This window comes from Ornithodoros turicata, chromosome 2 (genome assembly GCF_037126465.1).
Source record: "Ornithodoros turicata isolate Travis chromosome 2, ASM3712646v1, whole genome shotgun sequence".
NCBI classification, from domain to species: domain Eukaryota; kingdom Metazoa; phylum Arthropoda; class Arachnida; order Ixodida; family Argasidae; genus Ornithodoros; species Ornithodoros turicata.
The window spans coordinates 61,645,917-61,667,974 of NC_088202.1; the positions used below are offsets into that span (position 1 = coordinate 61,645,917).

A 22,058-nucleotide genomic window follows, 5' to 3' on the forward strand; every position below is an offset into this window, starting at 1 on the left:
GTGGCTCAAATCTATCCCTATTGCAGCCTAATGCCGCGTGCTTTTCGACAGCCGTACTCCTGGCTTTTCTTTTCGTCAGTGGAGAGGGTTCTAGCAGGTGTGCTGTCTCATCAGCGTAGTTCTTCTGAAGATTTACAATCTTGATCCAGACGCACATGCTCGCGCTTTCAGCAGACTGCTTGGGACTGTGTTGTTCGCTATCGCGTCTTTTTTCATTCGATCATCTTTGTTTCTGTAGGTGTGAAGAAAAGTTTATTGACCGGTTGATAAGCAACTGCGTGCACCACGTAAAAGTCAGTTGTGTAGCATCGATTGCTAATACGTATGAGTTGAATAAATACGAATGAAGCACGATTAACATTTGATTTACACATAAGAGTTAGTGACGTGTTCATGTTGGGAAAAACTTCGCATGGCTGCATATGTGATCACAATGTCCTCCTTTAAACCTTGAAGCCAAAATAATCGGGGGCACTCCAAACCACGTTACTCAAGCTGTGACGCAACATTTGCCTCCGCTTGCCGTCGTCTGGATCTTTGGACGTCGTTCCCGATTTCCGTTCTTAGCTCACCTCGCGTCATAGAGTCCACATCTAACATGCGTGACACGCGCTCGTTGAGTTCGACACTTATACGTGGCCTCTTTCCTCTTGGATGCCATCTTCTTCCCAGTACATGACGTCACGTTTCTGATATGTCCTAGCCTGTAGCGCAGATGAATTGTCTTCTATCCTTTAACATATTTTAGCCCATCCCATGCTGCGTCCCATTTGTTTGTTCGCCGATGATGTAGGTTCTCTAAGACAATTTGTTTTTAGTCCTTGGCTAGAAGGCCATCCTAGTCAGCGCTGCTGCATGTGGCTCATCGCGGCGTAATGCGAAAAAAACATGTATATACGGGGTCACGCTCTACTGTCCGTACCCCTTGCATTTGTTTCCTAGATCTAGAAACATAGTTAGGACGTTTAACGTCTCCTGACGCAGATCTTTCCCTGCAGTATCTTGCTCAAATTCTTTTACCACACGTCTAAAAAGATCCCACAAGTGTACTAGTTCATCTCTGGTGTCTGAGGAAAGGACTGGAGTCACAAGGCGTGGTAGATTATCAAGAAGTAAATCGACATCCTTTCCTGTTAATGATGTGAATTTAGCAACTTCCGTTTTGCTGTCAGTGAGCAGTCTGACATTCGCGCAAGTTTCCTTTATAATGTCCACCAGTTTTCTCACGGACGTGTCTTTTCCTTTTGGATCGCGCACTCTATTAGCAGTGTCTACGTCCTGCATTTCCAGAGCAGGTTTTCAAGCAGCTGCTCGACTATTCGTATCTTCATGTGCAAAACATCAGGGACAATGAAGCGGGGTTCTATAGAGAACAATGGGGGGTGCCGCACTGAGTTTTCATGTTGCCGTACATCTGCGTCTGCTTTCCACTGGCCGAATATTAACTTGTGAGTGTTTCTTTCACAAAATTGATTATCATAATAATACCTAACAGGATCGTTAATTCAAGTGCTTATATCATTCCATTACCGATGCCAAACAATTTAAGAAATGCTTATGCGACCATTACGGGCGGAGGGGTGACGTGGAAATTGGAGCGATCTGCATGCCTACACTGGCGGCACTTTGCTCGGGGAAGGGATGAAGAGGGGGAGATGAAGAGGAAGGCTCACACGTCTGGCTGGCATGACCATTGCGCTGCACTGCCGTTTTTCAATTTCCACTTTGTACGTGTTGTCATTGTTTGCTCCAGTTGACCAAAATGTTTCATGTACTTGTTTATTTACCTCCATGTATCTGCACATTTTTTTCATGTGGTTGTATGCTGCTATGTTAACATTATGCTACGAAATGCTAACCTCCCGTTTGTATTGCCTCCATGGCCAACAGGGAAAATAAATACATGAGTCTGTAGGTCTCACAGCAAAACAACCGTCCACTTTCCGGGTACATGCTTTGAGAGCGATAAGAGATAAGAGCGATAATCAGCTTCTTTTGCGGGACTCGCCGATGCCACTCGACTACTGAAGTTTCTCTCTCTCTCTTTGTTTTTTATTTTTTATTTTTTTCTTACAGCGGTTGCAGACCGGCCACTGCTGCACGGCTCGTGATGTACTCGTACCGGGGCATCAAGCGCGGAATTATTATTTTATCTGTATCTTGTTGAGTTGCCCGCTTCATCACGACTTCTGCATTAACCACACGACAGACAGAAAGGCGAGGGCGATTACAGCAGCTATCAACGAAACCCGTGCACAAAAGTAACGACCGACTTATTGTTTTCTTTGATTTTAGTTACTTTTTTTCCCCTTCCATACTTCATCTAGTGAAATCATTCCTTGTTCATCAAGATATCTACAGGACTTGATAGCACTGCGGTCTTGTCTTGAGTAGGAAGTATGCTAGGACGTTGCCGAAGCTTATTCGCTCTGCGTCCGTTCTTGCTATTGTTCCTGTATGCAAGAGCTTTTGTGCCCCTATTTTCTGCGGCTGAGAATTCTGGGAGTCTGCGACGGGGGTACGAAGAGATGGGCCTTCCTATATGTCTTCAGACTGCCTGTACGCCATAGAACGAATAATTGCTAAAAGGGTATTCGATAATCTGTCTTGGAATATACAAGGGATATATTACACGTCCGTGAGAAAGCTGGCAGAGATTATAAAGGGATCTGGTGCGAACGTCAGACTGCTCACTGACAGCAAAACGGAAGTTGCTAAATTCACATCATTAACAGGGAAGAATGGCGATTTACTTCTTGAGAGTCTACCACGCCTTGCGACCCCAGCCCTGCCCTCGGACACCAGAGATGAACTAGCACAGTTATGGGGTCTTTTCAGAGGTGTGGTAAAAGAATTGAGCAAGATACTGCAGGGAAAGATCTGCGTCAGGAGACGTTAAACGTCCTAACTATGTTTCTAGATCTGGGAAACAAATGCAAGAGGTACGGACAGTAGAGCGTGACCCCGTATATACATGTTTTTTCGCATCACGCCGCGATGAGCCACATGCAGCAGCGCTGACTAGGATGGCCTTCTAGCCAAGGACTAGAAAAGGTAAATTGTGTCTTAGAGAACCTACATCATCGGCGAACAAACAAATGGGACGCAGCATGGGATGGGCTAAAATATGTTAAAGTTGGAAGAAAATTCGTCTGCGCTACAGGCTAGGAGATATCAGAAACGTGACGTCACGTACTGGGAAGAAGGTGGCACCCAAGAGGAAAGAGGCCAGGTTTAAGTGTCGAACCCAACCAGCGCGTGTCACGCATGTTAGATGTGGACTCTATGACGCGAGGTGAGCTAAGAACGGAAATCGGGAACGACGTCCAAAGATCCAGACGACGGCAAGCTGAGGCAAATGTTGCGTCACAGCTTAAAGTGCAGCTCCGCTGCTGTTCCGAAAGTTTGAAGACGTTGTGATATTCAGAACCGTGGTCCCAACTTCATTCATAAACGCACATTGCTTTCCAAATTTCCATACTCCTTCGTGAGAAATTTGAGAAAAACTACCGGGCGGCGGTTCCACTTGTGACGTCATACTTGGAACTGCGCGGATTGGATAGCCACACCTAGCCAGCTCTGCCTGGTAACCAGTTTGTGTTTACACTCCGTCATGGCCGCTGTATCGTGCTGAAATAGCTGTCACGAGCTATCGGGGACCACCGCACCGTTTTATCATGTTTCTTATAAGAAATACTTCGTCTTCGAGCACGTTCTCGTTCTCAATAGCTTTGGTGGTGCTTTCTGCACGCGCAGCAAGTCCGCGCATAGTGCGCTGCCAAAGCTATTGAGAATGTGTACGAGTACGTCACACGTTAGGTGTTAGGTCTTGTTGGTAGCATGAAGCACAGTGCGGGCACAGAATGTCCGCTCACGACGGCCGTCGTTGCACAACGAGGCCATCCTGTAAGGCTTGTTAAAGAAGACCGGCAAAACTATCTTTGAGGCTATTAACGACAGCAATTATCACGGAACACACCCAAAACATTCACCTTCGCCCGTAGATCTCCGCCATCGCATCGACGATTTGGCGTTAGCCAAGCCACGAGCGCGGCTAAGCCAGGACGAAGCCGGGATTGGTCAGGGTTTGCCGACCACAGAACCGCCGTACCAGGGAAATTTAAAAAAATGTTTTCTTAAAAACTACAAACAAATGGGTGAAAATTTTTCACATGTATGCTCCCTGTGCGGAAACGAACGCACAGCCCAAGCATGGCTCCATTCTGTCGCAGTCGAAAATCGGCGGAGCTGAGCTTTAAGTAACGTGGTTTGAAGTGCCCCCGATTATTTCGGCTTCAACGTTAAAAGGAGGACATTGTGATCGCATATGCAACCATGCGAAGTTTTTCCCAATATGAAAACGTCACTAACTCTTATGTGTAAATCAAATGTTCATCGTGCTTCATTCATATTTATTCAACTCATACGTACTAGCAATCGATGCTACACAACTGACTTGTACGTGGTACACGCAGTTGCTTATCAACTAGTCAATAAATATTTCTTCACACCTACAGAAACAAAGATGATCGAATGAAAAAAGACGCGACAGCGAACAACACAGTCCCAAGCAGTCTGCTGAAAGCGCGAGCATGTACGACGGCTGGATCAAGATAGTAAATCTTCAGAAGAAATACGCTGATGAGACAGCACACCTGCTAGAACCCTCTCCACTGACGAAAAGAAAAGCCAGGAGTACGGCTGTCGAAAAGCACGCGGCATTGGGCTGCAATAGGGACAGATTTGAGCCACTACGGCGTTAGCTGTATTAAGTATGGAAAATAAAAGACAGGAACGCAGCACGATACGTTGTTTTTTTTTTTTTTCGTTTTCTGAAATTGTGCTTATTTTGATAGACTTTGATAGATAGAACAGAAGGTCGCCACAAAATCGCAAATGAAGCTCAAACAACAGAAGGCGTGACTTCTTAACGTTTTTTGCAGTTTCGAAGTGAACGACATATCTACAGTATCTAAAAAATGCAGATGACATTCACAAGGCAACAAGCATTATTGTGATCAAAAGAGAGCAGAGTAATGTGTTATAATACAAACGGAACACGTGACCGCCTTTTACAATTGCGCTTTCCTCCCTAGAGAGAGGCTCCTGCGTTCGCGAGGGAGCCTGACATCCTATAGCTGTATCATAAATTGTCTTCAGGTATTAATAAGCCCCCCCCCCCCCCAAAAAAAAAAAAGAAAAAGGGAAAAGGAGAGAGCCAGAAAGAAGAAACGAAACCGGCAGTCTATACAAACGGTGTGTTCAGCCACTCGGAGTTTCGGAATATACAGATCGGTTTTATAGTTCAGCGTCATGCGTGTGCGTGCATGGTTGTTCTACTTCCCTCATCTTACATGCGTATCCGTAGGTTCTCTGCACTGCCACAATGTACACATGTTTGCTCAATGATGTTAGTTCTCCTAACAGCTGTCAAGTTTTTAGCTTTTTATATCCTATACCCTTACCACGTGAAGTAACACACAAATCTTTGCTCCTCGTATTGTTATTTCTTATTTGTCTTCTTTATCTGTTGTAGTCTCTTCTGCGGCGAGCCATTTCTCAAACCTGTGGTTGCGCGTGGCCTTGAACGTAGGCTTCGCCGCTACGCGTTCGTGCGGCGATTGAAGGCTCCTTTACATGTTCAAAATTTGGAACCCGAATGGAACCTTGAAGATGCCACTATTCATGCCCAAAAAAATGCTCAAAAGTTTCGTCTTGGCAGAGGCAACATGCCATTAGAGAACGAATGCAAAGCGCTGCCAGCAGAATATGTAACACGCGCTTTTCGTTCCAAAATACACAGGCTCTATGGGTGCCGTTTTAGGTGAAGCCTGCTTTACGTTTTGTCCCTAATTCTTGGGCATGCTTGTGAAACTTCCCCAGACGACGACCTAGCGGAGACAGCAAGCTGAGGCCCAGGGACTGTTCCTCATCCGAGTTCCTTCCGAGAGTCGGACGCGTCTGCAGAAGGACCTTTTGGGGGGCAATCAGAGGACGGTGACGGTACAGGTGTCAAGTGATATCTGTTCCTACGGAGTACACCATCGTCCATCTGAATGTTGTAGGACCGAGGCGCTGTTACTGGTGCCTGAACCACGCCACTTGATCGGGTGTCCGTTATGCATACCCTTTCGCCTTGCCGTAGGGGTGGCAAGGTTCGCACACCATGTCGCTGGTCATAGTTTATTTTTTGCATTTCAATGCGACGCTCTTCCCATTGACGCAACTGATTCCGAACTGGTGTCTTTGGACTTAACAGCGACGCGGCGGTAGGAAGCGACGTGCGAAGACGGCGACCCATAAGTAGCTCAGCCGGACTGAAACCATTTCCTAATGGCGTAGCGCGGTAGCTCTGAAGAGCTTTATACACATCGTCCGACTTTTTGAGACTGAGCTTGATGACACGGACAGCGGCTTCGACGAAGCCGTTGCTTTGTGGAAAACGTGGGCTAGAAGTCCTGTGTCCAAATGACCACTCTTTCGCGAATGTAGCAAAGTCACTGCCCAGAAGTCTCCGAAATTGTGGTCCATTGTCGCTGATGAGTACTTCTGGCGTTCCGTGCCTGGCAAATATGGATTTCAGGTGATCGATGACCGCTGAACTTGTTAAGTTGGTCAAAGGAGCCAGTTCCGGATATCTTGAATAATAATCCGTTACCAGCAGGAACCACTTGTCACTAAGGTAGAAAAGATCGACCACTACCTCCTGCCATGGGCGCTCTGGGAACGGCGAAGGCATCAAGGGCTCATGTCTATTGCTAGACTCCTGGACTCAGCGCGGACATCTTCGAACATCATCCTCGATGTCCTTCGAAATTCCAGGCCACCAAACCGTCTGCCTGGCTCTTTCCCTGCACTTCTTGATCCCGGCATGCCCTTCATGGATCTTATCGAGTATCTCTCTTCTCATGGCGACGGGGATAAGAATTCGGGACCCTTTCATGAGAAGTCCTTCGTCGAGAGAAAGGTTAAACCTCTCTTGCCAGTAGTTCTTACAGCTCGAGTCAACAAGTGCTTTGTCTGGCCAGCCTTGTTGAAGGTAATTCGACTGCATCTGACACGAAGTGTCTTTGTATTGCGCCTTCTTGATTTGTGACAATCTCTGATCTGTCGCAGGAAAGTAGGTGACGATTCCCCTGACGTAAGCCGCCAGCTCATCCTCCAGCCCACTGTCTTCAATGTCCGGCAGCGGGCTTCGCGAGAGAACGTCGGCCGCTACTAGAGGTTTTCCTGGGACATGAACCAAATCACAAGAGTGCCGCATCAGCTTCAGCTTCATCCTTTGTAGACGAGGGGTTATGTCGTCCAAAGGTTTGTTCATGAAGGTCGGAATTAAGGGCTTGTGATCGGTCTCGATAGTGATGTGCATCCCCGTGATGTAATCCCGAAACTTATCGCATGCCCACACAATGGCGAGTCCCTCCTTTTGTATCTGAGCATACTTCTTCTCCGTGTCCGTGAGACTTCGTGAAGCATATGCGACAGGTCGATACGTCCCATCAGGTTGCAACTGTCGAAGAATCGCCCCAAGTCCATATGACGAAGCATGAGCGGAAACAACTGTATTTTTCTTCGGATCGAAGAAGACCGGACTTGTCGTTAGCAACGTCTTGACGGTCTTGAATGCTCGCTGTTGTGTTTCTGTCCAAACCCACTGCGACTTGGAACTTAATAAAGCGTTTAACGGGCTCACAACATCAGCCAGATGTGGAATAAACTTTCCGAGGTAGTTCACCATTCCAAGAAAACTTAGTTCCGTAAGAGACGTGGGAGGCTTCATGTCTTGAATGGCCTTCACTTTTGTGTCATCTGGATGGATTCCTTCTTGGTCGATGATATGACCCAAGAACTTTACTCGTTGAACACCGAAGACGCACTTGTCTTTGTTCAAGGTCACCCCATAGTCTTGCAATCGAGCGTGAACCTTGCGTACTCTGTCATCGTGCTCTTCTCTTGTCTTCGCGTGAACAAGGATGTCATCCATGTTGCAGACGACTCCATCTAAGCCCGAGACGATATGAGCCATCTTCTTCTGAAAAAACTCGGGTGCTGATGATATCCCAAACGGCAGCCTTGAGAACTGGAAGCGACCAAAGGGAGTAATGAAGGTCGTAAGTAACTGCGACTCTTCGGTTAGCTGAAACTGCCAGTAGCCAGAATTCGCATCCAACTTTGAGAAGTACTTGGAGACGCCTATCTGAGCGATGACATGGTCTGTGACTGGCATAGGATGAAGTTCCCTTTCTACGAATTTGTTCAACGGGGTGTAGTCAACACAAATTCGGTAAGTTCCATTTGGCTTTTTCACAATTACCATGCCGCAGCACCATTCCGTAGGCTCATCTACCGGTACGACGACACCCAGTGCGACCATGTGGTCAATTTCCTTCTTTATCGTTTCCATGAGAGGAAGGGGTACTCTGCGCGGGGCTAAAAGCGCAAAGGGTACGGCGTACGGTTTCAAACGTACATGATAGGGTATCTTGACACAGCCTAGTCCTTGGAACAACTTTGGGAATTCTCTTACAGTTTGAAGACTAGATTCCGTCGCCGATTCTATCGCCGTAATTTCGAACAGCCTTTTCACAAGACCAAGGGCTTCGCTAGCTTCGCTAGACAATAGGGGTTCTTCTAGACCTTTAATTACAAAAACATCCGTGGACAGCTTCTTCAGCCTGTATTCGAGTTTAGCTTTTATTACGGCCAGGACTTGAAGCTTGCTCCGATTCGGCCCTTTCAGTATTCTGCTTGGCGTGTTTAACGGAATCGTCGATAAACATGTACGATATGTCTCCTCAGAGGCTACAGTTACATCGGCTCCCGTGTCGACTTTAAAATCCAGCGTAGCTCCGCAAAGGTTTATTGGCACTAGCCAACGCTTGGGCCCTTCGACGTTTATTGTGCCGAGAAACGCAGGTTCTTCTGAAACCACCCTGACTGCTGCAGCACTTAAACATGCTCGGGAGTAATGCCCCATTTTGTTGCAGTTATTGCATTTTGCATTTCTTGCTGGGCAACTATCTCTGCGATGTGGAAAACGACCACATTTCCGACAGAAATTCCCGCTTCGCGAGTTAGCAGAACGCCCTGTCCTTCCATTGTTGGTTGCAGATTTATGTGCGTGCCCAGCAGCGCTCTTCTGCACCAATAACTTGGAACTTTTGACTCGTTGAACCTTGTTTTCAGGACCTGGCTGCAACGACGCTTGTTGCTTCTTAAGCGTTTCCGTCTGTCGAGCCATAGTCGTGGCTTTCTCCAGCGTAAGGTCAGGATTCAGTTGCATCTTTTCTGAGAGAACTCTTGTCTTTTACTCCAACAACTATTCTGTCCCGAATCAGCTCATCGCGTAGGGACCCAAACTTGCAATGTTCGGCAAGAGCATGCAGATCCGTTATGAACTCTTCGACGGGCTCTCCCTCTTTTTGAGAACGGGAGTTAAACTTTGCTCGTTCATAGGTGATATTGCGCTTGACCACAAAATGCTTGTCAAAAGCGGCTAGAACGGTCTCGTAGTTCGTCATGTCAGCTTCGCTTAAGGTGAAAGACAACAGTACATCTTCGGCCTTATGTCCCACAACATATATGAGGGCGTTGACCTGTTCTTCGTGAGGCTTTAAATTCAGCCCGCTGACCACGCGGTATCTTCCGAAGCGTCTGATCCACTTAGGCCATTCTTCAGGGCAACTAGAATTGAATTGCTCTGGGGGCTGACAATGTGTTAGGGCCACGGCAACTCCGGGGGTTGAACTCTGCCCCAAACTGGACTCTGGAGACAACATGGCGTTTGATCGGCAGAACGTAACTTCTACTCACGTCCTAGTCGAGGCTTTCCCTGAGTATCCCACTCCTGACACCATGTGCAAGACAGGTTCTTTCATTTCATTTCATTTATTAATCCCAAGGGCCCAGAGGGCATTACATGGGACAGTGGCAGAGGTGGCAACGAAAAAAGCATATTAATACAATAGAAAATAGGCAATAAAAAGTACATAGACTGCAACATATCAGAACATAACTGAACAAGCGAACAAACATAACAGAATAAACGAACGAAAAATGTGCGAATTAATGCAGTAATCGATATGTGACGTAAAGAATGAACATTATAACGAAACAAATGTGGACAATGAACTGCGGAAACGATCGGGGGGGGGGGGGGGGGAGATGAGAGATGACATCGGTGGGGAGGTTATTCCAATCAACGCATGTGTTGGGAAAGAATGAGTTAGAAAATGCCGTCGTTCTGCAGCGGAAACGTGATACCTTGAGATGGTGGTCAATGCGTGGAGAGATGGAGTGAGCTGGTGTGATGTAGGGAAACGAAGGAATGTCAGAATGATAGACCTTGTGGAAAAGGCAAAGCCTCGAAATGTATCGACGGGTTGATAAAGGTGGTATGTCAAGGCGAAGCTTTAGCTGGGAAATGCTAGCGGTAGTGGAGTAATTGTTAGTGATAAACCGCGCGGCACGGTTTTGGACCTTTTCCAATTCATTAGATAAGTACGCGACAGAGGGGTCCCAGATAGCAGCAGCATATTCTAACTGTGGTCGAACGAGGGTAAGATAGGAAAGGCGTTTTACTTGGGGGGAGGCAAGGCGAAGATTCCGTCGTAGATAGCCAAGCGTACGGTTCGCTTTTGCGGCAATGGTGGAGACGTGCGTGTTCCAAGAAAGATTAGATTGAAGTACGACACCAAGATATTTGTATGAATAGTTTGACGGGATGCTAGTATTATTGATGCTGTACGAACATGAAAACTTAGGAATGCGACGACAAAACGTGATGTGACAACACTTGTCGATGTTAAGAGGCATGAGCCATTCCTTGCACCACTGGTCCACCAGGTTGAGATCATCTTGGAGTGTTATTGTGTCTGCCGCGCTTGTGATTTTTCTGTACAAGACGCAGTCGTCGGCGAACAGTCTTATGCGAACAGTCTTCTGTACGTCAGTACACGTTCATTGTAGAACGATACAATGGCTACCCGAACTGGGCGCGCGAGATATTTTACTTCTTCTTCCACCACTAGGACCAGTGGCCACCACTGATCTCTATAGTAATAGGCTGGATAGCGGATTGAGGGTGCAACCGTACGGTCGCCGGCCGCCATCTTGGGAAGCTCAAAACATTGCTGTCCGCCACTCAGCTGCATTATGTGCATGCGCCTTTGCGTAGCACTTTTGTGGTGTCATGCCCGCCTGCTGTGGTTATGGGTGTGCTGACCGTACTGGCAAGGCACCGGGGACGACATTTCACAAGTAAGTGACATGGTTTTACAAATAAATGTGATTTATTAGTCCACGAGCGGAGTGACAAAACGTTGCTGTTGATGCATGTGCGCGGCACTTTGTGAATCGTATCTCAAGATCTAAGCGTTAAACTTTAAGCCGTACGTTATCTGCATAGAGTCATTGTGATAGTATAGCCTTCCTGCAGTTCACGGGTATGGTCTCGGCACTCGGCAAGCGTTGAAGTGCGCTTGTCAGCTGTGATATCTACGGCTCAGTTTGTTTGTCACGGTATCGACGATTGCTTGCTTGGATTAGCCTTGTCATCCCTTCCGTAAATTGTTCAATGCAGGTTCCCTCACGGCCGCCCAGAACATTTAAACAAAGTGTGCGGTAAATGTCAGGCGAAAGGACTGGACGCCGTCGACGACATCACTGGTCTGCAGCAAACATTTTAAAAACAAATGCTTCGACAGAACGGGCCAAACCGTTCGACTGAGGCCTGACGCTGTGCCCAACAAGTTCGACTTCCCAGAACACCTCCAGAAAGTAATAATGCATGCGACATATGTAGAGGCCAGATTTATATACACTAAAAGCTAGTTGAACACACATGCATGAAAAACTCATTTATCTTGCTCAAAATATGTACCTCTAGGAATTCACTTGCATGCATTTAAAATACGCAACAAACTCACTGGGGCAAAAGTATCTTACTTTATGTAGTGTACAAAAAGCATGCAGAGTTGAAAGCATAGATCGAGAAGTTGCCCGTCAAAAGGAACCCGTGACAAAGTTACCGTGTGAAAAATGCAACTAAGTTATTCAGCCCGAAACGTAGCTTGAAACGTTAGAGTTACTTAAAAAAAAGAACGAGTTGCTCCCAAGTTACTTCGGACACAAAATAACACTACACAGGTGCAGCTGAGTTCGACCCTGAGTTGCCTGCGTTGAGTTTTCGTTTATGTCCAACAATTCGAACGTGTTACATTGACTGGACATCATGTTTTATGACATAAAATGCTGTGGAAGAACCGTAAAGAAAGCAAGGAAATAAGTAGACGTGAGTGAAAAGCGAATTAGTAACTTGGAACGTAGCTTAAGTTACTTTGGCAAAGTTACCTGAAAAAGGAGTTCCTCTGAAAATTAACACGGCGCAAAAGTTGCGAGTTAAGTTATGTAGTTACCAAGAAAAGGAACTTAGTTACAGTAACGAGTTACCTCGAACTCTGGTTGAAAGTGTGTATTTGCATGAAAATCTAGCCTCTAGAATCATGTTCCCTAGTTAAGAGTTCCAAGCGATGGTTGATGATTGAAATCAGTACTGCACGAAGAGCACCTTACAGCTGCAGCTAGTCCAATATATGAAAACACTCCTGAATTATGCATTCATATGCAGTTAAAAGCCACTCCATATTGGATAGGACAATACTAAGACGGGCAAAAGCATATAAAGAAAAAAGTATTGCATGAACATGTTCACTAACGTACAAACTCGTATTAGTGGGACAGCAAACACACCAGCCACATGTCTCTTTGGTGCATTCCAGCATGTTTACTTTACTTAGAGACAATAAATAATTTTTCAACCTCGAATGTCTACTCTTTATTCTCGCTGCTTAAGCTTGCGACAACACATGTTTGAATGCAGCCCAAATGAAAACAGTGTGATCCGTCTGATCAAAGAAGTTTCCCAGTGCTACAGCAGTATCGGACTGTACCACCTTGCCAAAGAATATACAGAGAAGGTGACAGCCAGGCCACAGCTGCGAAAGAAATTGTCAAGGTTAATCATATTCAACAACCAGTAATGCACTCTGCCCACTTACCTGCTTGACTGCTTCAAAGTTGCTGTTGCAACTGGACTTGTGATACTTTGATGTTGGAACTTTCACCACAAGACCTTGCTACTTAGCCTTTTTATGACTTACTCACTCTACCTCTAGTCATTTTGAACTGTCTTTACCGCCATTTATTTCCCCAGTGCACATATTTCTAGTCGGTATGTTTTTACCGTCATATAGCCTTTATATCACATATCATTCTAGTCCTTTGGAAGTGCTTTAGCGCCGTTCGGCATTTCGTGTCATAACCAGTCATATCTAAACTTCCTGTGCAAAGCATAATGTTTATACCCAAGCATATTAAGGTAGTTACATAAACAAACGTGCCAAACATTCCCTGGCATTCCGCACCCCCGAGCAGAAAGGAAATGGGAGAAACACGGGAAGCAACACGCTGACGGACGACAAAGGAAACGTAACACAACAAATACAACACCACACAAAACCAGCAAATCACATAATCGTAGTTCAAAGTACAAGATTGGAACGACACGCGCTCACACGAGTACAAAATAGACAGGAAATAACATGTATGTGACGGGATTTCACACAAAAAACGTAAGGAACTCAATCACGAGGGATTTCTGCAGCGATCCGTGGCAAAATTTTAGCGAAGCAGCAAGGGAAGCGCTCACAAACAGCAAAACTTGTCACAGCTTACATGCATTCCTATGGGCTGTAATCGCTCTTTTGAGCACCGCAATATGGCGGCCGGTGGTCGTACCCTTTCCCGCGATACCCTCACCCATCCGCTATCCAGCCTTTATACATAGAGATCAGTGGTGGCCACCAGCCACAGAGGCTCGCAGAGCCTCTTCGTCGTTATAGCACACCTTGTTTGTAACATTCCTAAGCGGATATTGGAAGATTCTCAGCCCTCATAGCGCTATACCAAATGCCGCTGTTTATCTTTGGTTTGTCTTCCACAGACAGTTTATCAACCGACAGTTTATCTCCGGTAGAACTTTATAGCGGACTATCCTTGACTTTGCTGACCAAGAGCGAGGGAGGCTCCGCCTCCAAATGGCGCGCCAATAGGAGGACTCGGGAGGCGGAGCGCTGCTGCCTCTGCTGTTGCCTAACAGATGGCGCACCGGTAGCGCTCGGCTCGGGATATGTGAGCCGCTGTCCTCCTCGCACTGAAATAAATCATTTAAAATAATTGTACTGTGTGTCTCTTTTTCTTTTCTTTTTGTAAGTAGTTACACAAGTATAATGCGTAGTTTTGACGATTATGCTTCATGGATGAGTCATTACATTACCAAATTTTTGTCCAGTTCGACGTTTCGCTCCGCTCTTATGCGTGAACATTGTCTCAGCTCATGAAAAAGGAAAGAAATGTTGCTGCTTTTGTTCTACTCCTCGCACTAAAACAAATCATTTAAAATAATTGTACTGTGTGTTTCTTTTTTTTTCTTTTTGTAAGTAGTTACGCAAGTATAATGCGTAGTTTTGACGATTATGCTTCATGGATGTGTCATTACATTACCAAATTTTTGGCCAGTTCGACGTTTCGCTCCGCTCTTATGCGTGAACATTGTCTCAGCTCATGAAAAAGGAAAGAAATGTTGCTGCTTTTGTTCTACACTTCGCACTGAAATAAATCATTTAAAATAATTGTACTGTGTGTTTCTTTTTTCTTTTTGTAAGTAGTTACGCGAGTATGTAAGAAGGAAAGAAATGTTGTTGCTTGTTCTACTCCTCGCACTGAAATAAATCATTTAAAATAATTGTACTGTTTGTGTGTCTTTTTATTTCTTTTTGTAAGTAGTTACGAAGTATGTAAACAGGAAAGAAATGTTGCTGCTTGTTCTACTCCTCACACTGAACTAAATCCTTTGAAATAATTATACTCTGTGTTTCTTGTTTTTTCCCCTTTTTGTAAGTAGTTACGGAAGAAAATAACTGTACTGTGTGCGTGTTTTTTTTTTCCTTTTGTAAGTATAGCTATGGAAGGAACTAATTGTACTGTGTGTGTGTGTTTCCTTTTTGTAAGGGTTCCGGGACATTTGATCGAACGTCGTTTGGTCGAAAGCCGTTTGATCGAACGCGGGACATTTGGTCGAAAGGCATTTGATCAAATACCGTTTGATCGAGACGGCAGCGGTCGGTTGATCAATTTTTTTATTTGTTCGCACTGAAATAATTAATTTGAAATAATTGTACTGCGTGTTTTTTTTTTCGTTTTTGTAAGTAGTTATGGAAGAAAATAATTGTACTGTGTGTGTGTTTCGTTTTTGTAAGTCGTTACGGAAGTATGTAAACAGGAAAGGAATGTTGCTGCTTGTTCTCCTCCTCGCATAGAAATAAATCATTTAAAATAATTATACTGTGTGTGCCTCTCTTTCTTTTTTTGCTATTTATTCGCATTAAGTGCTAAACCTGCGTAAGTTGTTACGGAAGTATGTAAAAAGCAAAGAAATGTTGCTGCTTGTTCTACTCCTCGCACGGAAATAAATCATTTGAAATAATTGTGCTGTGTCTGTTCTTTTTTTTTTTCTTTCTTTTTTGTGAGTAGTTACGGACGTACGCCAAGTTACCAACGCCCTTTTTCTCTTTTTCTTCCCTGTTGCCCGCGCACCGACATGTCATTGCACCGAAATCTCCGTGCACCAAAATGTCCGTCGCCCGGTTGTAATGAAAGTGCTGCTCTTGCCCTTCGGAGATAATGATTGAAGCGAAAAGAAACAAACCACAAAGAGTAGGTAGTTAAGCGTCCGTTTATTGACTAGCAGCTTGGGCACATCCATGTCTTAATGTTGTTACTTGCTACTGTACAAGGAAACTGGTGTTTTGCAGGGGGAAAGCCACACCGCCAAGAGGGACGTTAAATCCCAGGTGTAGTGGGTGTTGGTATCCGAACCCGGGATGCAATAGAATTATGGGCGTCGGCATTACCTGCACTGGGAAAGGTGCGGTGGCCAAACTTACAATGGCGGGAACGTTGTTTGTATTGCTTAGAGTCGCCGTATCAGCTGGAGCCGCGCTTGACGCGTTTGGTCGCGAGTAAGGTGAGACCTGCTGCATCCGGTGTCCTCGTGGTGTTTGTACACGTCGAACTGCCTGCGCGTTCGAACCTGGGCGTGCAGAAACCGTTACAGCTGTAGTCGCGGCGTTGGTCTGTTGCAGAGAAGGACCCGCACGCTCTGATGGTTGAAAAATAGGAATGATGTGAGATGCCGGCGGTCAGATTTGCTTACTGAACAATTGAACAAACAAATAGCGAAGAAAATAAAAAACATATCTGTAGTACCGACGACGCCTGCCAGGAAGTTGGCACACGAGGTATGACAGCCGTAATAGTACGCCTGTGGCTAGGTACAGCACTGTGTCGTCATTGAGAGCGTGCTGGATGATGGCACAAGTTCTGGTTGCAAGAGACGGGACGTGTTTGGTATCGGAGCCCCTTTGTTCCCGAGAAGACGCGACATTTTGCTGTACCAACGCACTCCAAGAAGTAGATGAACGGGTCAAGTCCCATCCTCTGAACATGCCTCCGCCACAGCTGTTCGTCCAAATAGCGTTGAATGTCTTTCGTTTGAGGGCCTCCACGATGAAGCGACCGTTTAAGTACGCGCCAGGTGGACTCTATGGTTTGCGTATGAACCTCACGATTCGGTCCTGTAACGAACTCAACCCGGTGGTTGACAACTTTCTGGGTGTAGTACTTCCGTCTCCCACGCCGTTTACATTGCTCAGGGTTTTCACCTAGAGTTTCGAGGTTTCTGTAGCCACCCCAGCAGTCCGTGATTATGGTTGTCCCTCTCTTGATGTAGCGTCTGATCAGCGGTATAACGGTGGCTTTGTCCCGCTTGTTGTTAGGACAAACTACAACCCTTAGCTTGCCTCCTTTGCGCTTGGCGTTTGGGCTGACTTCCCTTTCTACCATGCCCAGAACCCAATGACCTTTCTTGACACGACCTCTGTGGTACTTCCGCTTGCCGAAGAGACTTTCGTCGATCTCTACAATATTTCCCCTTCCACCAATTTTACCTTCTGCTGCAATCTGTCTATGAATGGCCACGGACACGACGGATCGGCACAAGGACAGCCAGCGAACGATCGTCCGATCCGCTATTTTTCTGGCAGTGCTCGAACACTCCATGGTTAAATACTTGTACGTGTGCCGGTCATGAGCGAAGATATGCATCAGCTTCAGGGCGAGTCTCAGTGGAATCTTATACTTCCTGAACATGGAGTCATGAAAGACAGATTCGCCCCAGTTGTGGCCGTGGTTCCTGCACCTCCATCATGCCGTACCCGTAGCCGGGCTGAACAACGTCGCAGGACGATTGCATAGTCTGCAGCGCATGTCGCTACGCAGTGCAGCTTGCTCCATGAGCCATCTGATGACCTCAGGTTGACCTAATGCAATTTCATAAAAATCGGGAGGAATAGATGAGTACCACTCTACAATATCAGTGTCCATTTTCACGACTTTTCAGAAATTATGAAACTGATTATCTTACTTTGGGCAGCGATATCCTGCAGCACGTCTGAGCCGATCTCCATGACAGTTAAGCAGCAACGAGACTCTTCGGATGAAACATCTTCCAAGACAAGAGTGACACTATATGCGGTCACGTACGGTCTTTATAGTGCATACCCAAACGGAGTCTTCGACCTCTTCGGGAAGACGTTTGAAAGAAAGCGTCCTCCCGATGAGGTCGAAGACTCCGGAGAAGACACCGAAGACATTCGGTTTCCTTGTGCACAATGGTCAATGTCGGCATGTAGTCAAGACAGTATACAAATGGGTGAAAGAAAAAGAGAGCAATGAAGAAAGGTTCCTAAACGGTCTTACCCCTTTAGGAACCTACTGTCTGGACTACATGCCCACATTGACCATTGTGCACAAGGAAACCAAGTACGAAGAAAGTCGTCGGCATACGAAGAACTAGGGCGTAAGATAAAAAGAAAGAAGGAAAAAATATACCGTATTTTCCGGTGTATAACGCACGCGTAATACAGTAAAAAAGTGCTCGGAAGAAGTCCTGAGCGTTATCTAACGGTGTGCGTAATACGCGGAAATATTTTCCTGCAGAGTTCCTTTTCGGGACGGTGCCGTACTAGAGTCTTCAAGGGTATGCTGTGAGTTTCTCGCGAATCACTTACGGTCAGTTGACAAAACCGGCGAAAGGGCACTGGACTTCATAAACGGTTAAAAGTGTGTGAGATCTGGTTGAACTATACTCACCAACAAAGAATATAAAACGCTCCTCAGTTTTGTAAACGCACTGGCCGCATTTGTTTTTGAATCGGGTTTTTCATGTTCTTGGACTTCGCGCCTGGCGTGATTGAGAAGGGACGCGAAACAGAAAGCGAAGAGAAGACTGAAGTATACTATGACACCGACTCTGTTGCATCGGTGTGTTTCACATAAAGCATATCCATCAATCATACACCGCCTTCATTTATTGTGCATGCTGGTGGCAGTAAACTTGTAGCAGCATTGTGCGCGTCATGCACTCGTGCGCGTTATACATCGAACGTTTTCCAAATTCGGCCCATTGCAACCGGTAAGCATTGTTGCTTGAACGTATATTGTTGGAAACCAACTCAGAAAACAGAGTGTTTTCTTTTACTTTTTCCGGTTTCAACTCCGATGTCAACTGCTTATTTAGAGATATTTGGCCGTGAGACATGGGTCCAAGCTCTTTTTATTGCGTCTTGTCAGAGGATAATAGATATATGCGGTCATAAGAACATTTTTAAAATCGAACCTTGTACTGCTTCTTGAAGCTGCTTCCTCTCGGTAAAGTAACCGAAATGTCTTTAGGATTGTAGACAAGAGTATGGACTTTGCCACAGGTCATTATCACATGGCTGTCGCGCGTAGTTACTCTTCCGGAAAACTTTAAAGTGCATACAGGGAAACACGCGCACACACACACACACATATAGAAAACAACACAAAGTTTAATTAGCGTATCTTAGTAACTCTTCGTGCCAGAATGGTGAGGACGCTATCGTTCGATAGTACGAAAAAGACCTTTCATGTGGCAATACCCAATATTGCAGATGTGCCTCGTTTCTTTCTAAGCGTTAGATCGTGCGGCGTAAACAAAATGTCAACATATGTATGGCAACACTAATCGTATACATACGACTTAATTTACACAACAAATGGATGAAACAAAGTCCACTTGAATCAGAAGCAGACAAAAGGGGGTGAAACTTCACGCAGCAGCGGCGGGTTCCGAAAAAAATTATTCCGCGTCCGGAGTTTCTCTTACTTGCCACATAAGAAGTGGAAAGAGAGGCTCGATAGCTAAATGGTACTTAATTAAGTATCTTTGCTTGAACTAATTTTACTTTAAGTACTGTCGGAAGAAAACAGGTTTGGGTCCTTTAACTCAGACAACAGTCAGTGCCACAGGTTGCTCTGCACCGGGTTCCGGAAATAATGCGCAAGCACCGGGCTTAGCCCATGGCCCCTGGTTGTAGAGGGCTGAAATAATGGTTCGACGGGGTTTTATGCTTCCAAAAGAACAGGAGCGGCATTCTGGATAGCTCATGAAACAGAACACCAGTGATGGGCAGTATTTAAATACATTGTATTTAAAATATAAATACATGTATTTAAAATACGTATTTAAATACCGTTTTAGGCGTATCTATATTTAAAATACACTTAAGTACACATATCTCATCCTCCCATATTTGTGGGCTTCTCTCGAGTTCCACATTGTGGCCTCCAGCGGTGAAGGGTGTCACGGTTAGAGGCTACAGGTCGCTCATCCCGTGTGTTCAGGGATTTCCGCCCGTCTAGAAAACAGCACAATGTGCGAATGAGGGCACCGCCACCCCCGTTGCTTCAGTCTTGGAAGCGAGAAGAGAAATGAGAACTCCAATTTGGGAAAGTCTGTATGATTGTCTGTGCGTTCTGAGAACACACAGAGAACGTGACAAGATTAAGAAGCAATTCTCCAAGGCCCTGATACCTTCACACATCATCGGATCGCATAAACACACCATCGGATCGCTTTCTGGATGCGAAAAAGTGGATTACGATGAGGAATGTGTTTATGGGCAAGCGGATAACACAGAGTGAAATATTCCTTGGGATAACAGCATTTAGAGCTGAAGCTTTCTTGTGTTGTTTTCTTCTTTTTCGTTTCATCAACGCTCCAAGCGAACGAATAAAAGAATCGATCAAACGACCGCTGCCGTCTCGACAAAACGGTGTTTGATCAAATCCCTTTCGACCACATGTCCGGCGTTCGATGAAACGGCTTTCGACGAAACGACGTTCGATCAAATGTCCCGGAACCCTTACAAGAAGGAAACACACACACACACAGTACAGTTAGTTTCTTCCATAACTATACTTACAAAAGGAAAAAAAAAGACACACACACAGAACAATTATTTTCTTCCGTAACTAGCTACAAAAAGAAAAAAAAAAGAGACACACACACAGTACAATTATTTCAAAGGATTTAGTTCAGTGTGAGGAGTAGAACAAGTAGCAACATTTCTTTCCTTTTTAGATACTTCGTAACTACTTACAAAACGAAAGAAAAAGACACACAAACAGTACAATTATTTTAAATGATTTATTTCAGTGCGAGGAGTAGAACAAAAGCAGCAACATTTCTTTCCTTTTTCATGAGCTGAGACAATGTTCACGCATAAGAGAGGAGCGAAACGTCGAACTGACCAAAAATTTGGTAATGTAATGACACATCCATGAAGCATAATCGTCAAAACTACGCAATATACTTGCGTAACTACTTACAAAAAAAAGGAAACACACAGTACAACTATTTTAAATGACTTATTTCAGTGCGAGGAGTAGAAAAAAAGCAGCAACATTTCTTTCCTTTTTCATAAACGTCTAACTGGCCAAAAATTTGGTAGTAACACATCCATAAAGCATAATCGTCAAAACTACGCACTATGGTTTGCAACCGCTTCGTCATCGGAATTTAGGTTACCGGCCAGTCTCAAGGTCGAGGCTCAAAGTTATGGCGACCACACGTGCCCTTACCGAGCGCCAATGTAGCGCCATCTCTTACGCGAGAGCCGAGGCTTCAAGGTCGTAGCTCTACCGGAAGAAGCAGACGACAGCGGCTTACATATTCCGAGCCGAGCGCTACAGGTGTGCCATCTGTTAGGCAAGAGCAGAGGCCACAGCGCTCCGCCTCCTGAGACCTCCTATTGGCGCGCCAGCCTCGCTCTTCGTCAGCAAAGTCAAGGATAGTCCATGACCCATGCAATATCAAAGTAGGGCGCGACCTGGGGCGCATTTCTTGCCTCTATTTACCTTCGGAAACACGCAATTATCCCGCCCCCGTCAGAGGCCGTCCATTGGCAGTGGTGCACGTAAAACGAAAGAAAAGACAATTGCTTCGTTGAGGCTCAATCACCGCTGTCACCAATCATCGTGCTACACGACAGCATGTGCTGTCGCCAACCGCTGAGCCGCACGTGAGCGCATGGAGAATAAAGCATTCTGTTCTACATTATCGCCAATTGCCAACTTGTCTCCTATTCGGGACCTCTAGAGCTTCATGAAAATATTGCACGGGAGATGTAATGCAGGTATACCATAATACAGGTTCAAACTGATGTTCAGGTTGATGCATTTGTTAGGTGTGCGACGTCATGGGTTTAATCACACACGCAGGACAATTGCGGGCACATGAAACGTGGAACCATGTAACCGCAACCTGAAAAGGGTACTTTTTCTCATAAAATGTGAAACGTCAGAAACAGCCTTCTACAACCGCTATATCTTCTAGTAGTAATGACTGGACACGACCAGTGCACAACGCTCAACTGCCCTGAACACGATTAATTTATTAATTAGAGCTAATTGGGACCCCCACATTAATCAGCACTCTCCAGGGAGCCACCACACTAATTGGGGAGCATCTAACTCGTGTCCAGACCACCTGAGCATTGCGCACAACTCGTGTCCATAAAAAAGAAAAAAAAATAGATAGAGATAGAGTGGAGAGAAGGAGTTTAGTTGAAGAT

The 22,058-nt window shown here is 45.5% G+C and overlaps 2 protein-coding genes across 2 annotated transcripts; both read right to left on the minus strand.

Annotated features, from left to right (window-relative positions):
- Positions 1-5,929: 5,929 nt before the first annotated feature.
- LOC135384702 (uncharacterized protein K02A2.6-like) lies at positions 5,930-6,739 on the minus strand. The gene has a single exon (XM_064613891.1). It carries the CDS (start codon positions 6,737-6,739, stop codon positions 5,930-5,932), a length of 810 nt encoding a protein of 269 aa, XP_064469961.1.
- A 33-nt stretch (positions 6,740-6,772) lies between these two features.
- LOC135384703 (uncharacterized protein K02A2.6-like) lies at positions 6,773-8,977 on the minus strand. The gene has a single exon (XM_064613892.1). It carries the CDS (start codon positions 8,975-8,977, stop codon positions 6,773-6,775), a length of 2,205 nt encoding a protein of 734 aa, XP_064469962.1.
- Positions 8,978-22,058: the final 13,081 nt, after the last annotated feature.